This window comes from Leopardus geoffroyi, chromosome B1 (genome assembly GCF_018350155.1).
Source record: "Leopardus geoffroyi isolate Oge1 chromosome B1, O.geoffroyi_Oge1_pat1.0, whole genome shotgun sequence".
Classification (NCBI taxonomy): Eukaryota; Metazoa; Chordata; class Mammalia; order Carnivora; family Felidae; genus Leopardus; species Leopardus geoffroyi.
The window spans coordinates 204,377,742-204,395,981 of NC_059327.1; the positions used below are offsets into that span (position 1 = coordinate 204,377,742).

General features: G+C 62.5%; 1 protein-coding gene across 2 annotated transcripts; it reads left to right on the forward strand.

Moving 5' to 3' along the window:
• Positions 1 to 917: 917 nt before the first annotated feature.
• On the forward strand, positions 918 to 15,533 carry MXD4 (MAX dimerization protein 4). 2 transcript variants are annotated; one of them, XM_045474793.1, is made up of 6 exons: positions 922 to 1,141; positions 1,245 to 1,344; positions 4,948 to 4,977; positions 10,714 to 10,828; positions 11,815 to 11,977; positions 12,236 to 15,533. In XM_045474793.1, exons 1-6 carry the CDS (start codon positions 1,078 to 1,080, stop codon positions 12,391 to 12,393), a joined length of 630 nt encoding a protein of 209 aa, XP_045330749.1. In that variant the 5' UTR covers positions 922 to 1,077; the 3' UTR covers positions 12,394 to 15,533. The 2 variants fall into 2 exon arrangements, with proteins under 2 accessions (XP_045330750.1, XP_045330749.1); XM_045474794.1 differs by lacking the exon at positions 4,948 to 4,977 and having other exon boundaries at positions 918 to 1,141.
• The last annotated feature ends 2,707 nt before the right edge of the window (positions 15,534 to 18,240 follow it).

Consider the following 18,240-nt stretch of genomic DNA (forward strand, 5'->3'; position numbering starts at 1 on the left):
GGAGTTTGATGAGGGGCTCGCTCCTCTCCCAAGGAGGGCAACTCTCTTCCCTAGAAAGCGCTTCCTTGGAAAGTCTTGGAATGTCTCCACTCTTCAGACCAGACACGAGCACGCAGCCCTCCACTCTTGGGAAACCCTCGGGACCCTGGCAGCAGATCTCTGCCCCTTCCTTCAGGCCTGAGGTCCACTGGGCAGCTCTGAGGGGCCCTCCCTCTCTGGGTCTCTGCCCGTTGAGATGTGGCTCAAGATCTGACTCTTGGGCTCTGAGCCTCCACGTCCCTCCTCCAAGCTCCGGTCTTTCCTGGGGTCACTCTGTGTCCGGCAGGAAGGGATGTCGCTTTGCAGCCCATAAGACACCCCCGAAGAGAGCACGAGGTCCCGTGCTCCCGCGGAGCCAGTGCTGTGGCTGTTCCAGGGCAACAAGTTCCTGCACACGACGTGCAGACCCGGCGGACAGGCCAGGCGCACGCGACACCTCCCGCACCCTGACCAGCCCAGGGGCGCTGGTCCGGTGGATTGCGGTGCCACCGCGCTCCGCTTCCTCCCGGCAACGCGTCCGGCCGCGGCGCCCTCATTGGCCGCGCGCCCCGCAGCCGGCCATTGGTCCGCGGTCCCTATTTTACATAGACCGTTCTGGGCCAATCGGCGCACGGCGCCTACTTATCATGCACGCCGGCCGCCAGTCAGCGAGCGCGGGGGCCGGGCCACCACGTGCTGTTGCTAAGCTTGGGCTTCTAAATTGTTACTACCGCGGCGGGCCTATCGGAACCGAGCTTCGCATCTGTCAACATTCTCGGCCCGGCCCGAGGCGTTCGGCCAGCTCCCATTGGCCCCGGCCCGGCCTAGCGCCCGCCCCCGGACCCGGAGCGCCGGCCCCCATTGGCTGCGTCGGCCGCCGCTCGCCTTATGTGTCAATTTGAGGGCCCGAGGCGGAGGGTGGCGGCCGAGCGCGCTGGGAGTCCGCGGGAGTCGGGGAAGTGGGGCCGCCGGGCGCGCGGGGCGGGCGGCTAGCGGAGCCGGCCGGAGAGGGCCGGGCAGCGGCCGCCGCCGTCCCGGAGCGCGCGGGCGGGCAGGAGGATGGAGCTAAATTCCCTGCTGATCCTGCTGGAGGCGGCCGAGTACCTGGAGCGCAGGGACCGAGGTAGCGCCCGCGCCCCTTTGTGCGTCGGGCCGCGGGCGGGCGGGCGGCGGCGGCGGGGCCGGGGCCGGGGCGGGGGCCCGCTGACCGCGCCGTCTGTCCGCAGAGGCCGAGCACGGCTACGCCTCGGTGCTGCCCTTCGACGGCGACTTCGCCAGGAAGAAGACAAAGGCGGCCGGCCTGGTGCGCAAGGCCCCGAACAACAGGTACCGCCCCCCCCAGCCCCCGCGCGGCCGCCCCCCGCCCGGCCCGGCGCCCGGGGTCGCCCCCCACCCTGAGCGCCCTCCCGCGGCCCCGACCCCCGGTCCGCAGCCCGGCCGCGGCCGCGCGCCCCGGCGGCCAGCCTGGAGGAGGAGGCGCGCCGGGGCCGCGGCCGCAGCCCCGCCCGGCCGGCCCCGCCCGCGCCGTCGCCATCTTCCCGCGGGCCGCGCCTCCTCGGCCTCTCGCGTAAACAGTGCCACGCGTACAGCGCCAGCCGCTCGGGGTCTCCTCCCGCAGCCGCTCCCCGCTCCCAAGTTGTTCTGGACTTTTCCGGGCAGGAAAAAAGTTGTCATTGGGCGCCGGCCGGTGCCCCCGTGAGTCCAGGGAAACTGAGGCTCGGTGCAGAGCAGCGTGGGACCGCTCGCCCTGACCTCTGCTTGCCGCGGGTGGGTGGGCCGCACCTCTCCTGCGGCTGGGCTGAGGACCCCTACCCCCAGGGGCCTGGACAAAGAGGGCGCCCGGAGGCCTTGCCTGGGCCCCCACCCGTCCCACCGCTCCTGCCCCTCTCCTGACATAAGTGAAAGTGCAGCGACAAGTGTAGGGTTCCTTTCTTTGGGACAGGAGGCCTTTTTTAAGGGGAGCTGGAAGAGGTGCGGGCTGCCGTGCAGCAGCCCTCCGGGTGCCAGCGATCCCCACCCCCTCCCCTGGCCTCGTTCCCAGGCTGTGAAGCGCAAAGCCGGGGTACACATCCCTGCAGGGGCATGGGGACCCGGAGCTAGGGCTCCCACGGGGTTCCCCTCTCCCCGCTGCCGTGAGGACCACAGCACACCTGGCACTGTCTGGGGGCCCACTTTGGCTCTGGACCATGTCACCACGCTGGGAGCTGCTGTTGCAGGGGGCTTCGGGGCCCCTTGGCAGAGGGTGCGGCTCATTCCTGTGGCCTGCCTGTTCTTGGGAAACAGAAAGGCTGGCACAGGGACCCATCTCCTGTGACGTCCTGGCGCCCCGGGCCTGGCAAGGAATCGGTGGAGTCTCCATCTGCCCTGGCTGGACGAGCCTCTGAGTCCCAGCCCCTGGTCCCCTGCTGAGGGCAGTTTGGGAAGTGAAGGGCGGGGGCGGGGGGGGGGGGGCACCACTGCCTCAGGCCTCCTCAGGGAGCTAGCCAGGCCCGTGCTGTTGGCTCTCATTGCCCCCAGTGCCATGGCACCCCTGGAGAACTCCGCGACGTGACCTTGGCCTCCCATGGGGTACCCAAAAGCGGTCACCAGAATTCTCTCTAGGATTCTCTGAAGAGGGCCCCTTATGTACGGAGTGGTTCACGTAGGTGCTAATATTCACCCAACCCATGCAGGAGGTGTTATTTTTATCCCCATTTTAAGGCTGAGGAAACTGAGGCACAGACAAGTTGAATTACTTGCCTGGCCCCCTGGCCCGTCTCTGGGCCTCCCGTTCTGCAGTGGGGTCCTGGCCTTCTACGTTCTGCAGGATGGAGATCTTGAGCTCACTGGGGAGGGAACGAGAGGTCTACTGGGCTGCGTTGCACCGCCCTGCTGCTCCTCCGGGCAGAGCCTGCCGCTCCCGGTGTCTCAGGCCCCTACGGCTCACAGTGATGGTCCCTCCAGGCTGTCCTGGCCCAGCTGGGCCTCAGCCAACCCAGGCCAGGGCCTAAGGCAGAGCAGAGCCCAGAGGGTTCGGGACCCTGACTTGGCAGGGCGGTCCCAGCCTGCAAGGCTTCTGTGTCCCACCAAGATGAGGGAAAAGGATGGGCACGGCTGGGACCGGGGTGAGGGGTGAATAGTGGGGCAGGAGGGTGACATGTGTGGGGAGGCCCCACAATTGCCAGAGCTCCAGGAAGGGCTCCTGGGAACAATGGTTCAGCAAGAGAGGCCTAGAGCCAGCCTGCTGGGGCTCAGGTCTTACAAGGACATGGGTAGAGGAGTATCTACCTGGAGGCGTTGATGTGGGGTGTGAACCGGTGATGCCAGGAATGTGCTTAGTAAAGCTCCAGCCGTGGGTCCACCCCCACCCCTAGCCCCAGTACAAAGCATGCGTAAGACAGGGCATTCCTGGACCCATGTTACAAACCCCCCAGGAGGCTAGCACAGGTGTCTGGGAGGAGCCCCAGGCGGGGCTCTGGGCCTCTCTCCCTACTCCCGGCTAGCCGAGGAGTGTTCCTCTCTCTCCAGGATGGGGTCCAGCCCAGACTGTGAGGGGGTGGCCAGGCCGGTTGCTCTACACTGAAGGACACTCCCTGACCCTTATATCCTTCACGCGTGGGCAGACCCACGCTGGCGGGCTGTTGTTCAGGCCTCGAGGAGCCTGACAGCTCTGCTCCCTCCTGGTCCTGGCCAGCCCTGACGGGTTCCAAATCTCCTTGCCCAACCCTTGTGACCAGCAGGCCCTTGAGCCCCCCAGAACCCAGGTCTGGAGGCTCTCCTCAAGCTGCAGAGGGGAGGCCCCAGTTGGCTCTGATGGGGCCATGAACCATGGTGGATAGCAGAGGCACGAAGGCTGGGCAGGCACTCCAGCTCGTGGGGTGGGGACGGGAGACACCTAATCCAGAGTTCCTGGAGCGGGAGAGTGAGGGCAGGCAGGCAGAGGTCAGCAGAAGCTCCAGGAAGGCGTGAGGGGTGGGGGACATGGCATCCAATCTGGGTGTGCCCCGAGGTGGCCGGAGCCCTCTGCTCACATGGGAGGTAGCCTGGCAGGCCTCGGAGTCCTGGCTGTCCATGGGGTCCCCGCCTGGACTGGGAGAATGATCTAGAACGGGGAGATTGGCCCTGCTGCGTTGCTGCTCTGCAGGGCAGATGTGGTGGCACTGCCCACTGGAGTGCTCAGGACTCTGTACCCCTGTCTGAATGGGCCAGATGGGCAAGGCTTGAGCAGCAGATGGGGCCACTGTTCCCAGACAGGCCAAGACCGTGGCCCCAGAGGGAAGCAGAAGGGCCAGCCTCAATGTCCCTCCTGCCCACTGGGCCAGGAAGCATCCAGGTATCAGAGCCCCGGGCTGAGGGCTCTTGGGCTGGGTCTGCTCTGTCCCTCGATGTCCCTGCTGGTGTGAGCTGTGATCTTGCAGGTGGGAGAGCCCAACACGGTGAGGATGTTGCTATGGCTGGGGTTGTCAGGACAGCACCACCCTGCGTCCTGAAGTCCTGGCCTCTGTGCTCACCTGCAGCTGGGTCCCCGTGATAGCTCCTGTGGCTCCAGAGACACTGCTGGCCTCCGGGAGTGTGGGGTGGAGAAGGCTGGTGGCTTAGTGCCTGGTAGACCTTGGGAACACAGGGTGGGTCAGTCCTAGAACCTTCTAGAAGGGGTCCTGGACCTTCCTGCTGGCAAGAGTCCCCACATGTCTCACTAAGTAAGGCAGTCCTAGGCACCCCTGGACATGACTGCACTTGTGTGTCTCCTGTCCTTGTCACTCAGTGTGAGGTTCCCCCAGCCTTTGGTCAGCAGTGCTCACCTGCCCAGCACTCCCCATCCCGAGCCGTCCTGGGACCCACACCCTCCCTGCCACCATCTTGCAGGTTCCTGAGTCCCTGAGTAGAGCTGTCATTCTTGTGCTTTGGTGGTCAGCAGAGTGAGCTCTGTCTTTCTGTCTCTCTAAACAGGTCCTCACACAATGAACTAGAAAAGCACAGGTAAGTGATCCCCTGTCCCTCCCCCCCAGGCCCCACGTTGGCCACCTGACATGTCCTACCTATCCTCCTGCTGAAGGGATGCTGTGGCCACACCCGCATCCACCTGCTGTGCCCTGGGTGTGGCCACCTGCACTGCCAGGCCGTGCCCTTGCTTGGGAAGGGTCAATCTTGAAGGAGGAGTCAGGCTCCGGTCTCAGGCACTCCCATGCCAGCAGGCAGAGACCGGGGCCTGTGCCCTGCTCGTGAGAGCTCAGGTGGGGGTGAGCGGCTAGGGACAGGCCCCCTGTGCTATGTGGCAGTCAGGGCCAGCTCCCTGGAGGAGAAGATCCATCTAATTCGGGGCATTTGCTGCCTTTGGGAGCCGCTTTTGAGCTCTCAGGACACTGGCCTCCAGCCAGGAGGGTTCAGCCCTCTCAGTCTGGGATTCCTTAGGTTAGGGTCCCTTGCACTGTGGGGTGTGCCTTCCAAGGAGCTCCCACTGGTCTTTTCTGGGGGCAGTGGGAAGGGCAGCTGGGCTCTGGCCATATGGGCCTGAGAGAAAGCTTCGGGCCCAGGCTGGATACCGGGACACCCACCTGCCAGCTGCAGGGCCCAGTCTGCTCTGGGTTCTCCGAGGAGTGGGAGGGCTTGGGGTGAGAAGTGGGGAAGGCGCAGTACAGCCGGCCCAGGTTGGCCCCACAGCCCTCCCAGGTGCCCCTAGCCTGGGTGCTACAGGCCTTGTCGTGCCCTCGGGGGCTCCACGACCCTGCACCTTCTCTGACCGAGGGACGAGACACAGGCAGGCTAGGCCCTGCCGACAGGTGGCCTTGCAGCTGGTCTTAGCAGCTGTGGGTGGGTCCTGGGATGCCTTGTGGTAGCTTCTTCCTGACCTTTGCTCCCATCTGTGAAATGGGCCAGTTCTTTCCTTCCTTCTTGGGTCAGTATTGGGTGGTAGTGGGGGTATAGAAGAGTAGTGGGTAGTGTACAAGGTAAAAACTCCAGCCTGCCCTAGGAGAGCTTGGAGCATAGCCAGTTTTCTGTGCCCCCCTCCCCCTCCGGGGACGCCCACAGCAGCGCCAGCTTCCTCTCCCCTGGGATCCAGCCCTCGGCCGGGTGGGCGCTGGGTGGGGACAGGACGCTGTGTGCTTTGGAGGAACCGTACTTCCTGGACTGGTCCTGTGTGATTGGGGGGTTCCCAAGAGACCGTGGAGGTGGGGCAGGTGTGGGGGCCCTGGGGTTCCTCCCAGGCTGGAAGACATGGCCAGCCTCACTGGGACCCAGGAGCCTGGACAGGCATGTGGGGATGCTCTAGAAAAGGCTTCCTGGGGGTGGTGTCTGGAAAAACAGCCCCTCAGTTCAGACAGAGGGGATGACACGAAGGGAGTATGGGTGGCAAGGGCATGGCTGCCTATGGAGGGGGACACATTGCTAGCCTTGACCCCTACAACTGCCCCTTGGCCTTGGCCTTGGCCTCGGCCTCAGTCACCTTCTCCCAAAGCCTGCCTCTAGGCTGGGCCTCGGGGGGCTCTTTCCAGACACCGAAGCAGGACAGACAGGTGGCCTGAGGTCCGTGTACACTGCCCCATCCCGATGCGGGGTGTGTGTTCCTGGCTGGCCGTGAGGGGCCCACAGGCTTGGAGCTTGGGACCTGGTCAGGCCCCGGGTCACAGCTGTACCTGTGCCGATGCTGGATGCTCCTGGCTGCTGGCCACGGGCAGGAATGGAGCAGCTGGCTGGGTCACCGGCTCCGCACGTTGCCCTCCCTGGAGGCGTGCCTACGTTGGGCCTGTGGGGCATCCCCCGGCGTGTTCTCCGAGCCAGCCCGGTCAAGCTGAGGCCGCCCTGCCCGTTCCTTCCCCGTCCTCCCTTCTTCTCTTGTGGAACGCTGCTCTAGTGTTCTGCTCCTGACCCCAGGCCTGGGGGTCGTGGAAGTCAGATGTTTCTTGGCAGGATGAGCCCCCCCCCCCCCCCCCCACCGGCTCAGCTCCAGGATTTAGGTTTTGTGTGTGGAGGGGTGGGGGGCCCTCTGCAGGGGCTGCCATGCCATGTCTGCCTGACACAGTGGCTCACCGTCTCTAGAAACCCCACAACTGGAAGGTGCGGGAGCACATGAGGGGAGAATGGGGCACCCTTGCTTCTCATCACACCTGCTGAGGGAGCCACAGTTTGGTGCCTCTCCATGCTGCCTCTTCTCGGACTGCCGGGCCCGGGGTGGCTCAGAGCGTGGCCCTGCGGAGCTGGGTCCCTGCCCCTCGGGTGCCGGGGGATGCGGCACGGGAGCCCTGGGTCTTCCTCTGAGGAGCAGGGTCTTGTGGTGGGAAGCGGGCAAGGCCTGGGTCAAGAGCCAGGCCGTGGCCGGCTGCCAGAGACGGAGCTGCTGTTAACAGACTGCAGTGATTCCCAGAGGCGGGTTCTGGCCCCAGAATCCACACAGGGTTCTTTCAGGAAGTGGTGAATTTTCAAAGCTCCCAGGAATGCCGGGGACAGCCACGGGGCACTGGCAGAGGGCCCGCGGCGCTGTGGCAGCCCCAGAGGAGGGCTGCAGGGCCCCGGCACCCCTTCCAGCTCCAGAGAGGTCATGGGGCAGCCTGCTCCCCACAGGGGTGGGGCATGGGGTTCCTGCCCGGGCCCCACAGCCAGCGCTGGTTCCCACCCCGCCGAGGCCGCCCTCCTGGCCCAGCGCTCCTCTGGAGCTGGGTGGGCGCGCTGTCCAGTGGTAAACGTTGCACGGCTGTGGTCCAGCGGGCTCTCCTTGTCTCTTGAGAAGCCTCTGCTTTGGGATTTCTAAAGCAGTCCGTCCACGTTCCTCGCAGACGCCCGTGGGCCTCCCCGGCTCCCCCCTCAGAGTCAGCCATCCCAGGCGGCTGGGAGGCCGCACCTGCTCCCTCCTCCTCCGCACGGATACTAACTTGGATAAGAATGGGACCTTGTCATCTGCTCTTTCTAACCTGACCTTTCACCGGACACCGCGTGAGTGTCCACCTGTGTCGTGCGTTCCCCTCCGCCTCCTGGTCCCAGCGCCCGCACGGGCACGCGTGCTGCCTGCACTGTTAGGGGCGGCCCTCTGGTTGACGCAGGCCGGGCCACAGCGAGCGTCGGTAAACGTGCATCTTTGCATCCGTGGGGGGCAGCCCAGGGGGACCCGGATCCTGCGAGTGCAGGTGCTGGTCAAGGGTTTGGGTCGCCGCAGCGGCCCTCGGCGCTGCCGTCCCTGTTCGCTCTCCCTGAACACAGCGCAGATGGGCCCGTGCGCCGCCTGAGAGCGGGCCGGTCCTTTCCAGTCTGGCCCAGACGCCCGCCCGCCCTGCTTGGTCCTCAGTTCCTAGAGTGCTGGGAGACCGACTCGGTTTTGCGCTAGCTTAGCGGTCTGTGCTCTGCAACTTGCCTGTTTGCGTCCTTTGCCCGTTTTCCACATTAAGATACTCCTCTCTTTGTTTTTGATGTGTATGAGCTCAAAATGTCACGGATACTAACCATTTGTCTTTTATGTGTATCACAGATACTTTTCCACTGTTGTTCGTCTTTCGGCTGTGTTTTTTCTTTCTTGTACAAATGTCTCTTTCTGATTGTAAAAGTAATATGTGGTGTTTTTTTGTTTTTTTTTTTTAGCGTAGAAAACTTGGAAAATATAAAAACAAATAACTAAAAAACACAAACCGTAAAGCCAAAGAAATAAACGTTGCCAACCGCATCACCCGGAGACGCATGCCTCCTGCGCTTCATTGTGTCCTGTTGAGTCTCTTGTGTGCGTCTGCTGTTTTATTTTTTTCAACAATGTTGGGTGACCTGTCCCACACGTGGTTCCGTACGCTGATGTTGTCACCGAGCGTTTGTGACGCAGGAATGTAGAGCACACTGAGAGGATGGTATGGTTGTCTCTGGGTGGTGGAATCTGGGCTGCGTTTCTGCTGATCGGCAGTTTCGGATTTTGCACGAAGATCACGTGCTGCTTATGTAATTAAGCAGCAGATTGTAAGAATTGACATTTGCTCTAGAGTAGGTGGACGAGGGGACCCCACTTGTGAACTTAGCGCGGATGGCAGGACAGGAGGGCCCCCGGGGGAGAGGGTGACGCTCTCGTTGCCAACCCCTCCTTGAGCACAGAGTGTGGTGTGCAGCCTGCCCCTGTGTTCCTGGCCCCGTTTTCAGCAGGGCAGAGGGGATGCTCCACCCACTTGGAGGTGAGGGAGCGGAGGTTCCCGGACTCCAGGGGGTCACGCGTGCCCCCTTCCCCAGCCCTGTGTCTGCATGGAGGTGGGCGCTGATCTCTGAAGGTCCTCCAGCCTCCAGGCAGAGCATGGGCTGCTCCGTATGTAGGTCCCTGGTGCCTGGGCTGCTCAGGTCCTGGCCCCGTGTGGCCTCGTGGCAGAGCACGGTGTCGGTCCTGGGTCCTGGAAGTTCTTCCTAACTCAGGCCCACCTGGCCCACCCTAGGTGCTGGGGTGCTGTGGGCTGGGGTGCGGGGTGGGGAGGTGCCCTCTCAGTGGGGGTGCTGTGTGGACACGGGTGGCAGACGTAGGGCCAGGGGGTCCATGTACAGTCAGCCTTCCTCCTACAGAGTGGGGCTGTTAGTTGCTGTTCTACAGAGGGGGTCCTGCCCTGCACCCAGCTGCCCCCTCTCTCCCCAGGCCTTGGGTGCCCCTCAGAAGTGGCCATCACTGCCCACTCTCCTCCCGGGCTCTCTAAGGCTAAGAAAGGCTGCGGCACATAGGGGATAGAGGTGAAAATAAGAGACGGCCACGGTTGGCACTTTGAGGGAAGGGGCATGTGCTGGCTGTGGTGATTGGGCAGTCGGGCGACAGGCTGTCTCACAAAGAACTCCTACCCCTCGCCCTCAAGGGTCCTCCTTTCAGCGCGGAGCCCCAGCAGAGCATCGCGGCTGGACGGCGTGTTGGGGCTCTGGCACCCTGCACGTACTGAGGAGGGGCCGTCACGTGGATGGGGCAATGGCCCCAGGCCATCGCGGTGGCCACAGCGTCCTTTAGGATGCACTGTAGTCACCTTAGTCTCTGCCAGCCTGCCCTCCCCAGATGAGATGAGCCAGGAAGGCCGTGTTTCTGCAAGGGTGGATCCAGGCCAACCGCCCCGCCCCCGCCCCCAACCTGAGACCCCTATGTCAACAGTGCCACTGGCTTTTAGGAGTACAGTTTTGTGAAACTCTGCCTTCATCTGCCTGAACACAGGGACGAAATCTGGAATGAAGCTGTTTCTTCTAAGGGAAACCAAATTTGGGGTGGAGGGTCTGGTCCTCAGCCCTCCATGACCCCAACAGACTTGTGTTTCTGTGGTGACGTGACCAGAGACCACCCTGAACTTGGCAAGGTGGAATGCCAATCTTGTCTCGGGCCCCCTTGGACCTCTGGGAGCAGTCTGACCAGGACCCTAACCCTGCTGTCCCCGGTCATCCCCTGACCTCCTGGATCCACTGTGGAGGATGGTGACAGCAGGGTGAGCCAGGGCTCTGAAGGCGGTGCCTGGCGGTGGCTTTCTGAGGCCCTGAGGGCCGTGGTGGGCTGGCTGCACGGGCCCTGGCCATAGGCTCTCCTCTGTTGGGGCATCCAGAAGGCAGGTGCCTGGCTGCTCCGGGGAAGCTGCCAGCCAGGCTGGGAGGGGAGCCCTGGACCCTCAGCAGGTCCGTGCAGGAGTCTGGCTGGCTGCCTCTTGTGCCCTCAGACCTCCCAGGCCTCTCTGCTGCCATTGCCATTGTCCCCGTCGGCTGTGCCACTCTGGCCTGACGGTTCTGTCTCTCCTCTTTCAGACGAGCCAAGCTCAGGCTCTATCTGGAGCAGCTCAAGCAGCTGGTGCCCCTGGGCCCTGACAGCACCCGCCACACCACGCTGAGCCTCCTGAAGCGTGCCAAGATGCACATCAAGGTAAGTAGGACGGTGCCCCCGCTGCTGCCCCTGGTCTGACCCCATCCCGTCCCGTGCCCCCTGGGGGAGTGGCCAGGGGGCCTGAGGGGAGCCGCCTAGCAGGTGCACATCGGGGACCCCTGGGGGTGTCTGGTGGTAGGTGGGCGGTGCTTGGCCACGGGGGATGCTGAAGGTTGAGGTGGTCACAGGCACGTGCTAGGTTTTATTGGGAGGTGGGGGATGGGTAGGAGGTAGCCATGCCAGGCTGGGGGAGGTGTGGTCCTCAGGGGCCCTGGGCTGTGAAGGGGCAGCAGCTAGAAGGAGATGTGGGGCCAGGAAGGGCAGGATAGGAAGCCGGCAGCCCAGGGGTTGGGAGGTTCTGGGTAGAAGGTGGGGTTGGTCTCCTGGGGTAGGCCCCAAGGCCTCGAGACAGACCTGCTGGTTTGGGGGGGTGGGTGGGTGTTGGGACACTTGGGCAAACCAGGGTGGGTCTCAGTGTCCTCAAGAGATTCTCAAAGCTCCCAGGCCAGCACAGGCAGGGGGGCTGGAGCTTTGAGAGAGGTAGAGTCAGTGCCCTGGGGCCTCACAGAGCAGCAACAGCTCCAGCAGGAAGGTATGGAGAGGGAAGAGGGCAGGCAAGGGGTGAGCGGATGTCAGGAGTATGGGGGACAGCGGGGACAAGACTGCTGAGGGCGGGCTGTCCTCCAGGAGGTGGTGCTAGCCCAGGGCCCACGCGTGACTTGGCTCGGCCAAGGTGTCTAGTGGCTGTGGGTCGTCTGGAGCCAGTCAGCACACACAGAGAATGGGCCTGGAGGGGTGAGGAGGGGGCTCATTGGGGCTTTGGGCCCCATGGGCACTGGGCACCCTGTGGCCCCTGGCGGGGGGGGGGGGGGGGCGGGATGAGAACCCGCCCCTGCACCCCAGTTCCTGGTAGGGGATGGTCCCTGGTCCCCCCATCCCTGCAGCTCACAGCTCCCCTCGCCACCCCCCCCCCCCCCCGCCCCCAGAAACTGGAGGAGCAGGACCGCCGGGCGCTGAGCATCAAGGAGCAGCTGCAGCGGGAACACCGCTTCCTAAAGCGGCGCCTGGAGCAGCTGTCGGTGCAGAGCCTGGAGCGCGTGCGCACAGACAGCACAGGCTCCGCCGTCTCCACCGACGACTCGGAGCAAGGTGGGGGCGTGGGAGCAGCCCCTGGGTGGGGACGATGGCCGCTGTGTGTCCCCGGCGCTGTCCGAGCGCTCCGAGTGTGGTAGCGGAAGTGGTGCCATGTGGAGGGAGAGGCACAGAGGCCGGGAGCCCCATCCCTCCCCCACGCCCCGCCCCCGGAGCCTCTGCGTCCTCCATGAAGGGTGGAGATCGGCCCTAACTCTGAAGGGGGCCCCCGGCCGGCACCTCGGTTTCTGATCCTGCCGTCTCTGTTCTCCCCAGAAGTGGACGTAGAGGGCATGGAGTTTGGCCCTGGTGAGCTGGACAGTGTTGGCAGCAGCAGTGACGTGGAGGGCCACTACAGCCTGCAGAGGGGCGGCTGCAGCGACGGGGGCTACGGGCCCCCCTGCCGGCGGCCTGGCCGCCCCGGCCTCTCGTAGGCCCAGCGCCCTCAGCTCCTTGGCCCGCCTGCCTGCCCGGCCAAGCGTGCCAGCCCTCCAGTCCTCGAAAGCCTCTCCGCGGGCCCGCTGCTGTGCCATTCTGGAAGCTCCAGCTGCCGCCTGGGCTGCCCGCCTCCGCCGCCTGCCGGTCAGGGCCCACCGTGCTGCCCACCCCTCCCAGCTGGGCAGGGACCCCTGCAGGGAGGCGGGGCCCAGCGTAGCCGCCCACGGTCTGTTCTCAGATTCCTAATCATTCCAGAAGTATTAAATATCATTGCTGCAAATCCCGGCGGGCACCGTGTGAGGGGCTTAATGACCACTGCGGGGAGCTCAGACCCCAACCCCGGATCCCAGGAGAAAGGAAGGAGTGGACCGAGGAAGGAAGGAAGGCGTGGCTCTCCGTCCGTCTGTCCATCTGTGTGTCAGTCCACGTAGGCTCCTGAGGCCTGGATGGAGGGACCCATGAAGGGCGGGACTCGGGTGAGCACCCTGGGGCAAGTGGGCGGAGGGGGGCCTTTGCACCCCACAGGTGTCAGGAGTAAGCACTGGGCTCCTGGGGGCAGGCCAGGCCCCCCCTTCCAAGCTTCTGCTCTATTAGGTCCCTCAGATGTACACACGCACATGCGTAGGCACACACGCCCACATGCGCATACACACACACACACACACACACGCAGACACACATCGTCACTGGACCCAGAGGATACACATCATGGGGAGGTAGGCCTTCAAGGGTCATCTGGGCAAGTTCTGGTCCCTGGCCTGTGCCTGGCTCCCCCCCCACCCCCCCACCCCCACCCCCCTGGCTCACTGGCCCTGTTTGCACTGGGCAGAGGGCTTCTCCTCCTGGCCGGGGCTGGAGTGCGCTGGGGACGGCAGGCTGAAGCCACTGAGGCCTCAGGAGGCTTTCTCATCTACCTTTGAAAGAAAAAAAAGCAAAAAAAAAAAAAAAAAAAAAAAGTTGCTGCACTGCCCAGCAGCCCAGAACAGGGCTCCCAGGAAAGAGGCTTTTTCCCAAAAACAAAAGAGAAACATTTTTAAAAGAGAAAAAAATCTCTGAAGACTCCCCGCCAAGTGACATCAGCGTGTGCCGCCTCAATTTCCTGTACGAGATTTTTGTACTCTATTTTCCTAGCCGTTGCTGTGTCCTTGTTTGCTGAGGGGTGGGAGTGACCCAGCGTCTCAGGGACTCGTCTTGTATGTCACCTTCGTCCAAGTGTGCCTTGTGTCCCGTGTCTGGCCCCGCCCACCACCACCAGCATCTCCCTTGTGGCTCAAGGGGCGCCCCTGGCCTGCCCAGCACGTGCCCTCCTAGCTTCCTCCCCAGGCAGCAGCCCCTCCCAGCAGCCTCAGCTGGCTTCCTGCCGGGCCAGGTCGGGGCGGGGGGGGGGGGGGGGATCGTGCGCAGCTTTCTGTCACCTGGCCCCCTGGTGACCCAGCACCCCAGTATCACTGTGCCCGGGGCCTGGTGAAGAGCCGGCTAACCAGAGAACTAGGTTCTCAGCTGTACCCAGCTTGAACCGTCCCTGCTCCCCTGGCCTGGGGTGAGGGCCCCAGATTTCAGAAATAGGCAGCTGATGAGGACAGCCCTTCACCCTGGGTAGCCAGGCCGGGGCCTTAGGAGGCTTCTCCTGGCCTTTTGTTCCCGAAGCCCTTGTCCACACAGCAATATTTGGGTGGCGTGCTGTGGGGCCGCCCCGCCGCAGTGTCTGCTTCCCTCTCTGGTGCGTTGTAACCAATTTCCAGACTGGGGGGGGGGGGGGGAAGCTGGTGTTTATTTTCGGTCACGCTGGTAGACGCGCCAGGGTGAGTAGCCTACTGAGGCAGAAAGGGGTTCCTGGAAACGGCTCTGGCCCAGAACCTGTCCTGCAGAGGCTCAGGATGGCGAGTGGAGAGCAGGCTCATGGGAGACAGCGCAGGGACTGGGGAGACTGTCCAGACATCTTGCTGGTGGTTGCGAGGGAACCTGTTGTATCCTGTCTCCTTCCAGTGTCACTGGGGGTCTAGAGTGCCTAGAGTGGCTCCCGTCTGCCCGAGCACGTCCACAGAGAGCTTCTTGTGAGCAGAGTTGAAGATCCTGGTGTGGGAGGCTCAAGTCCAGACCCCTGGGGCGGTCTGTGTTCAGAATTCATAAAGTACCAGCTCCCCCAGTACCCCAGCCAGCAGGGTCATTCATCTCCAGGTGACCAACTGTGGCCCTCCCTCAGCTGACCTTCTGGCAGCTCAGCCTGTGGCTTCTCAGGCTGTGGTTCCTACCTGGGCCAGGGAGTTGACCTCACTGGCCACTGTGCTCCCAGAGGCCCCTCCCTGCCACCAGCAGACACGTTGGGGGTGGTCCTCGGGGCCAGGGTGTGGTGCTAGGAGTTACACATCCATTCTCTCCTCCCTCTGGCCTTTTGCACAGGTTAGCTGTTGCTGGTGGCCACAGAGACCCAGAGAGGGCCCTGCTGAGGCCGCGTCGGATAACTGAGCACTGTTGAGTCTATAGAAGCAGATGGGACCAGAACAGGGTTGCAGGGGTGCCTGCACTCTCTATCCGTGTGGCCTCCCACACCTCTGTGGGCCATTGTGGCACTGGGTGGCCAGGATCCTGGAGTCCCAGGCTCATGTTTGGGTCCCCACCCTCACTGGGAGGTGGCCCCCGTACACCAGGCCACTACTGCCCAGTGCAGGCCCAGCTGGCTGGGAAGACTGCAAGAAGGCTTCTCTTCCTTGGGCCTCTAGGTCCACCTTTGCAATTTGGGTCTGGGAGGCCCGGGGCCCGAGCCAGCTCTCTTGGGCTGATGGGGCTGTGTGCCCAACTAAGGCCCTGAGGACCCGTGCCCTCCTGTCTGCCCCAGACAATCCCCATCTGCTGAGCCAGGCAGGCTTCCCCCACTCTCCCACCCCCTGCCTCTCTGGATCAGCTAACCTGGGGACCCCTCCCCATAGCTGGGCACACAGAACTCTGACCCCGGGCCACATCTAGGGCAGGTTCTGTGCCAGAGTCTGGGGCTTCCTGGGGGGCCTGGCACTGGCCAGGATAGCGTGTTACAAGATCCTCACTGGAGAGAATTGGGCCACCCACCAGCCTGTTCACCGGGAGGGACTGTGCTGTACCATTCTGTCTTTGTAATATAAATACAGATTTTTATACCTCACCCCTGTGGCTTCCAGTTCTTTCCATCACCATATTTGTCTCCCCTCCTCTCGGCCTCCTTAGGGAGCCCAAGCCCACTGGTGACCTTGGCAGCCTTCGCTGCCCTGCCCACAGCTTGTTTTCAGGGAGTCCTGACAGACCATGATCCTTCCCCACTGCAACTGGCCACCACTGAGACTCCACCCTCACAGCTGCCTCCCTGGACAGTCACACCTGCAGCTGAATGAAGGTGGGCCCCCTCCCCCTCCCCCAAGCGGACACACACACACCCCGTCGGCCAACCAGGTGCTCTTACTGCTGGCATTCAGATTTTGCTCCCGGCCCTGGTGCGGGGACCTTGGGATGGTCAGCCTTAGGGTGGATACCGGGTGTTCGCATCCAGATGCCCTTTCCACGCAGCCGCCGTCGGCTGCCGGGGATGCACCTTGATAAACCTTCCTTGGGTCTGCCCTCATTGTCCCCAGAATATCTCCGGCGGGGCCTTTGCCTGCTGTTCTCAGGACCTGCTGTGCTGGGTGAGGGAGTGAAGTGGTGTGACCCCAGCACAGGCAGCTGGGGGATGAAATGCTGGCAGCGGGGAGCTGCATAGCCAGCTAGCCGGAACAGGACTTTCCGGAGAGCTTGGGGTGCCTGCATCGGACATGCAGCCGCACACGTTGGAGATGGCTCAGTGAGACCCTCCAGCAGGTTTGGGGGTGTCTGGGAGAGGACCTGTGGGGACCTCAGGAAGGAATCTGGGTTCCTCCTCCCTCCTGCAGCAGGCAGCAGCACTCCGGCCTCTCGACCTGGGTGAGTCCGCCTGAGGGCACCTTTGGAAAACGAGGGAATCCCTCCTAGGAATGCAGCTGGGGCTTTGGGTCTGGATGTAAATTCCAAATATTGCCAGGACTTAAAATCACTACCACCTTTTATTGACTGCATGAGGGCCCCAGAAATTAGAGCTTGATGTCCTCACGCTGGGCCCATCTCACACAGGAAACTGAGGCTCAGAGAAGGTACCCACCTTCCCCAAGTCACCCACTGAAGCGGGGTGGGCCTGGGATCTGACCCTGGTCCTCTGGGGAACCCCTCCCCCCCACCAGATTCCACCTCAGCACCCCTCAAGGGAGACGACCCCCTCCATCCCAGCCCTCCCTCCCAAAGTCTCCTTGGCAGCCAGCTTGACCCCTGGTGGTCTTGTTCCTCCCACAGCCTCCAGAATTAACCCCAGGTGCCTGCCTTCTCTTCATGGGCTCCTGCGCTCCTACGCTGGCTTCCCCTGGCCAGAAGTCTGCACTCACCAGCGCCCCCAGCCCCCAGCGCCACTCTGGGACCTGCTCCTGCGCCCCTTCCCGCACACTTCTGCCAGGATTATGGCCACCCAAATTGGGCGTTGGTCTAATCTGGGCCCGTCTGGAGGCAAGGGCCCATGCATGCTGTTTCCTTTCCTCTGTTCCCAGTCCCTAGCCAGGTCAGGCCTCTAGTGCAGGCTAGCCCCACGAGGATCTTTCCAGAATGGAAATGTTATGCCACTTGTCCATTCAGCTCGCAGTGGCTCTCAACTGCCTCCTCATTGCCTTCTGCCTCCTCAGCCTGTCTTCAGGCCCTTCATGAGACCCCAACCCCCCTCCCAGGCTCCTCACTGCCCCCTTCCTCTGTGCCCTCTTATACCCAAACCCTTCCCATCCCCAGTTGAAGGAACTATCTTGGCGAGCTCCTGACCCCAACTTGCTCCTGAGTGCGAGGACTGAGTTTTTACCTCCGTTACGTGATATCAATGTGATGGAAGACAAAACCACTTTCCGCCCGCCCACCCTCCTCTCTGCTTTCTTCTGAGCAGGAAGGATTACTAGGGAGAACAGAAAAGTACCACCTTCTTGCTCAGCTGGAAACCGAGAGTCATCCAAACTCCGGCCCTCAGGCCCCAGGGTTCTGCCCTTGCATGAACCCAGCCGAACCTTTATTCCTCCTCTCCCCAGTGCACGGGAGGCTCCCTGCATCTGTCTCTTGCCACCTTTTTGTCACTTTTGTTACTGCAGAGTCAGGCTTCTGACACATGTCTGAGACTGTCACTCACCTGCCTAGCCCCCACCCCTCACTGCTTGAAGAATGGAGTCCCATTATTACTGAAAACTACATCTAGGAGCACATGATCTTTAACATCAGACTGCAGCTTAAACATATAAAAACATATTGTCCAAAACTTAAAATACTTAAAAAAAATTTTTTTTTAATGTTTATGTTTGAGAGAGCAGGGGAGGGGCAGAGCGAGAGGGGGACAGAGAATCTGAGGCAGGTTCCATGCTGACAGCAGACAGCCTGACGTGGGGCTCGAACTCACGAACCATGAGATCATGACCTGAGCCAAAGTCGGACACTTGACTGAGTCACCAGGCTCCCCTAAAAATTTTTTAAAGTTTATTAACTTTGAAAGAGAGAGAGAGAGTACACGTGTGTGCACACATGCGTGTCCAAGTGGGAGAAAGGCAAAGAGAGAGACGATCTTAGGTGGGGTCCACGGTCAACACGGAGCCCCATTCGGTCAGCATGGAACCCTATTTGGGGCTCCATCTCATGGGATCACGACCTGAGTGGAAATCAAGAGTCTGATGCTCAACCGACTGGACCACCCGGACGTCCCCTAAAATACTTTTTAGTATCAGCAGGAGAAAAAGATTCCTACAGGAAGGAGAAAAGGAGACACAGCTGTCGGTGAACCCCCTTGCTGT

Excerpts from the sequence above, each read along its gene's own strand:
- MXD4 (XM_045474793.1), top strand. The coding sequence starts at position 1,078 with ATGGAGCTAAATTCCCTGCTGATCCTGCTGGAGGCGGCCGAGTACCTG. Across the intron at positions 1,142-1,244 it reads CCTGGAGCGCAGGGACCGAG|AGGCCGAGCACGGCTACGCC; the intron begins GTAGCGCCCGCG and ends GTCTGTCCGCAG. Across the intron at positions 11,978-12,235 it reads CACCGACGACTCGGAGCAAG|AAGTGGACGTAGAGGGCATG; the intron begins GTGGGGGCGTGG and ends TGTTCTCCCCAG.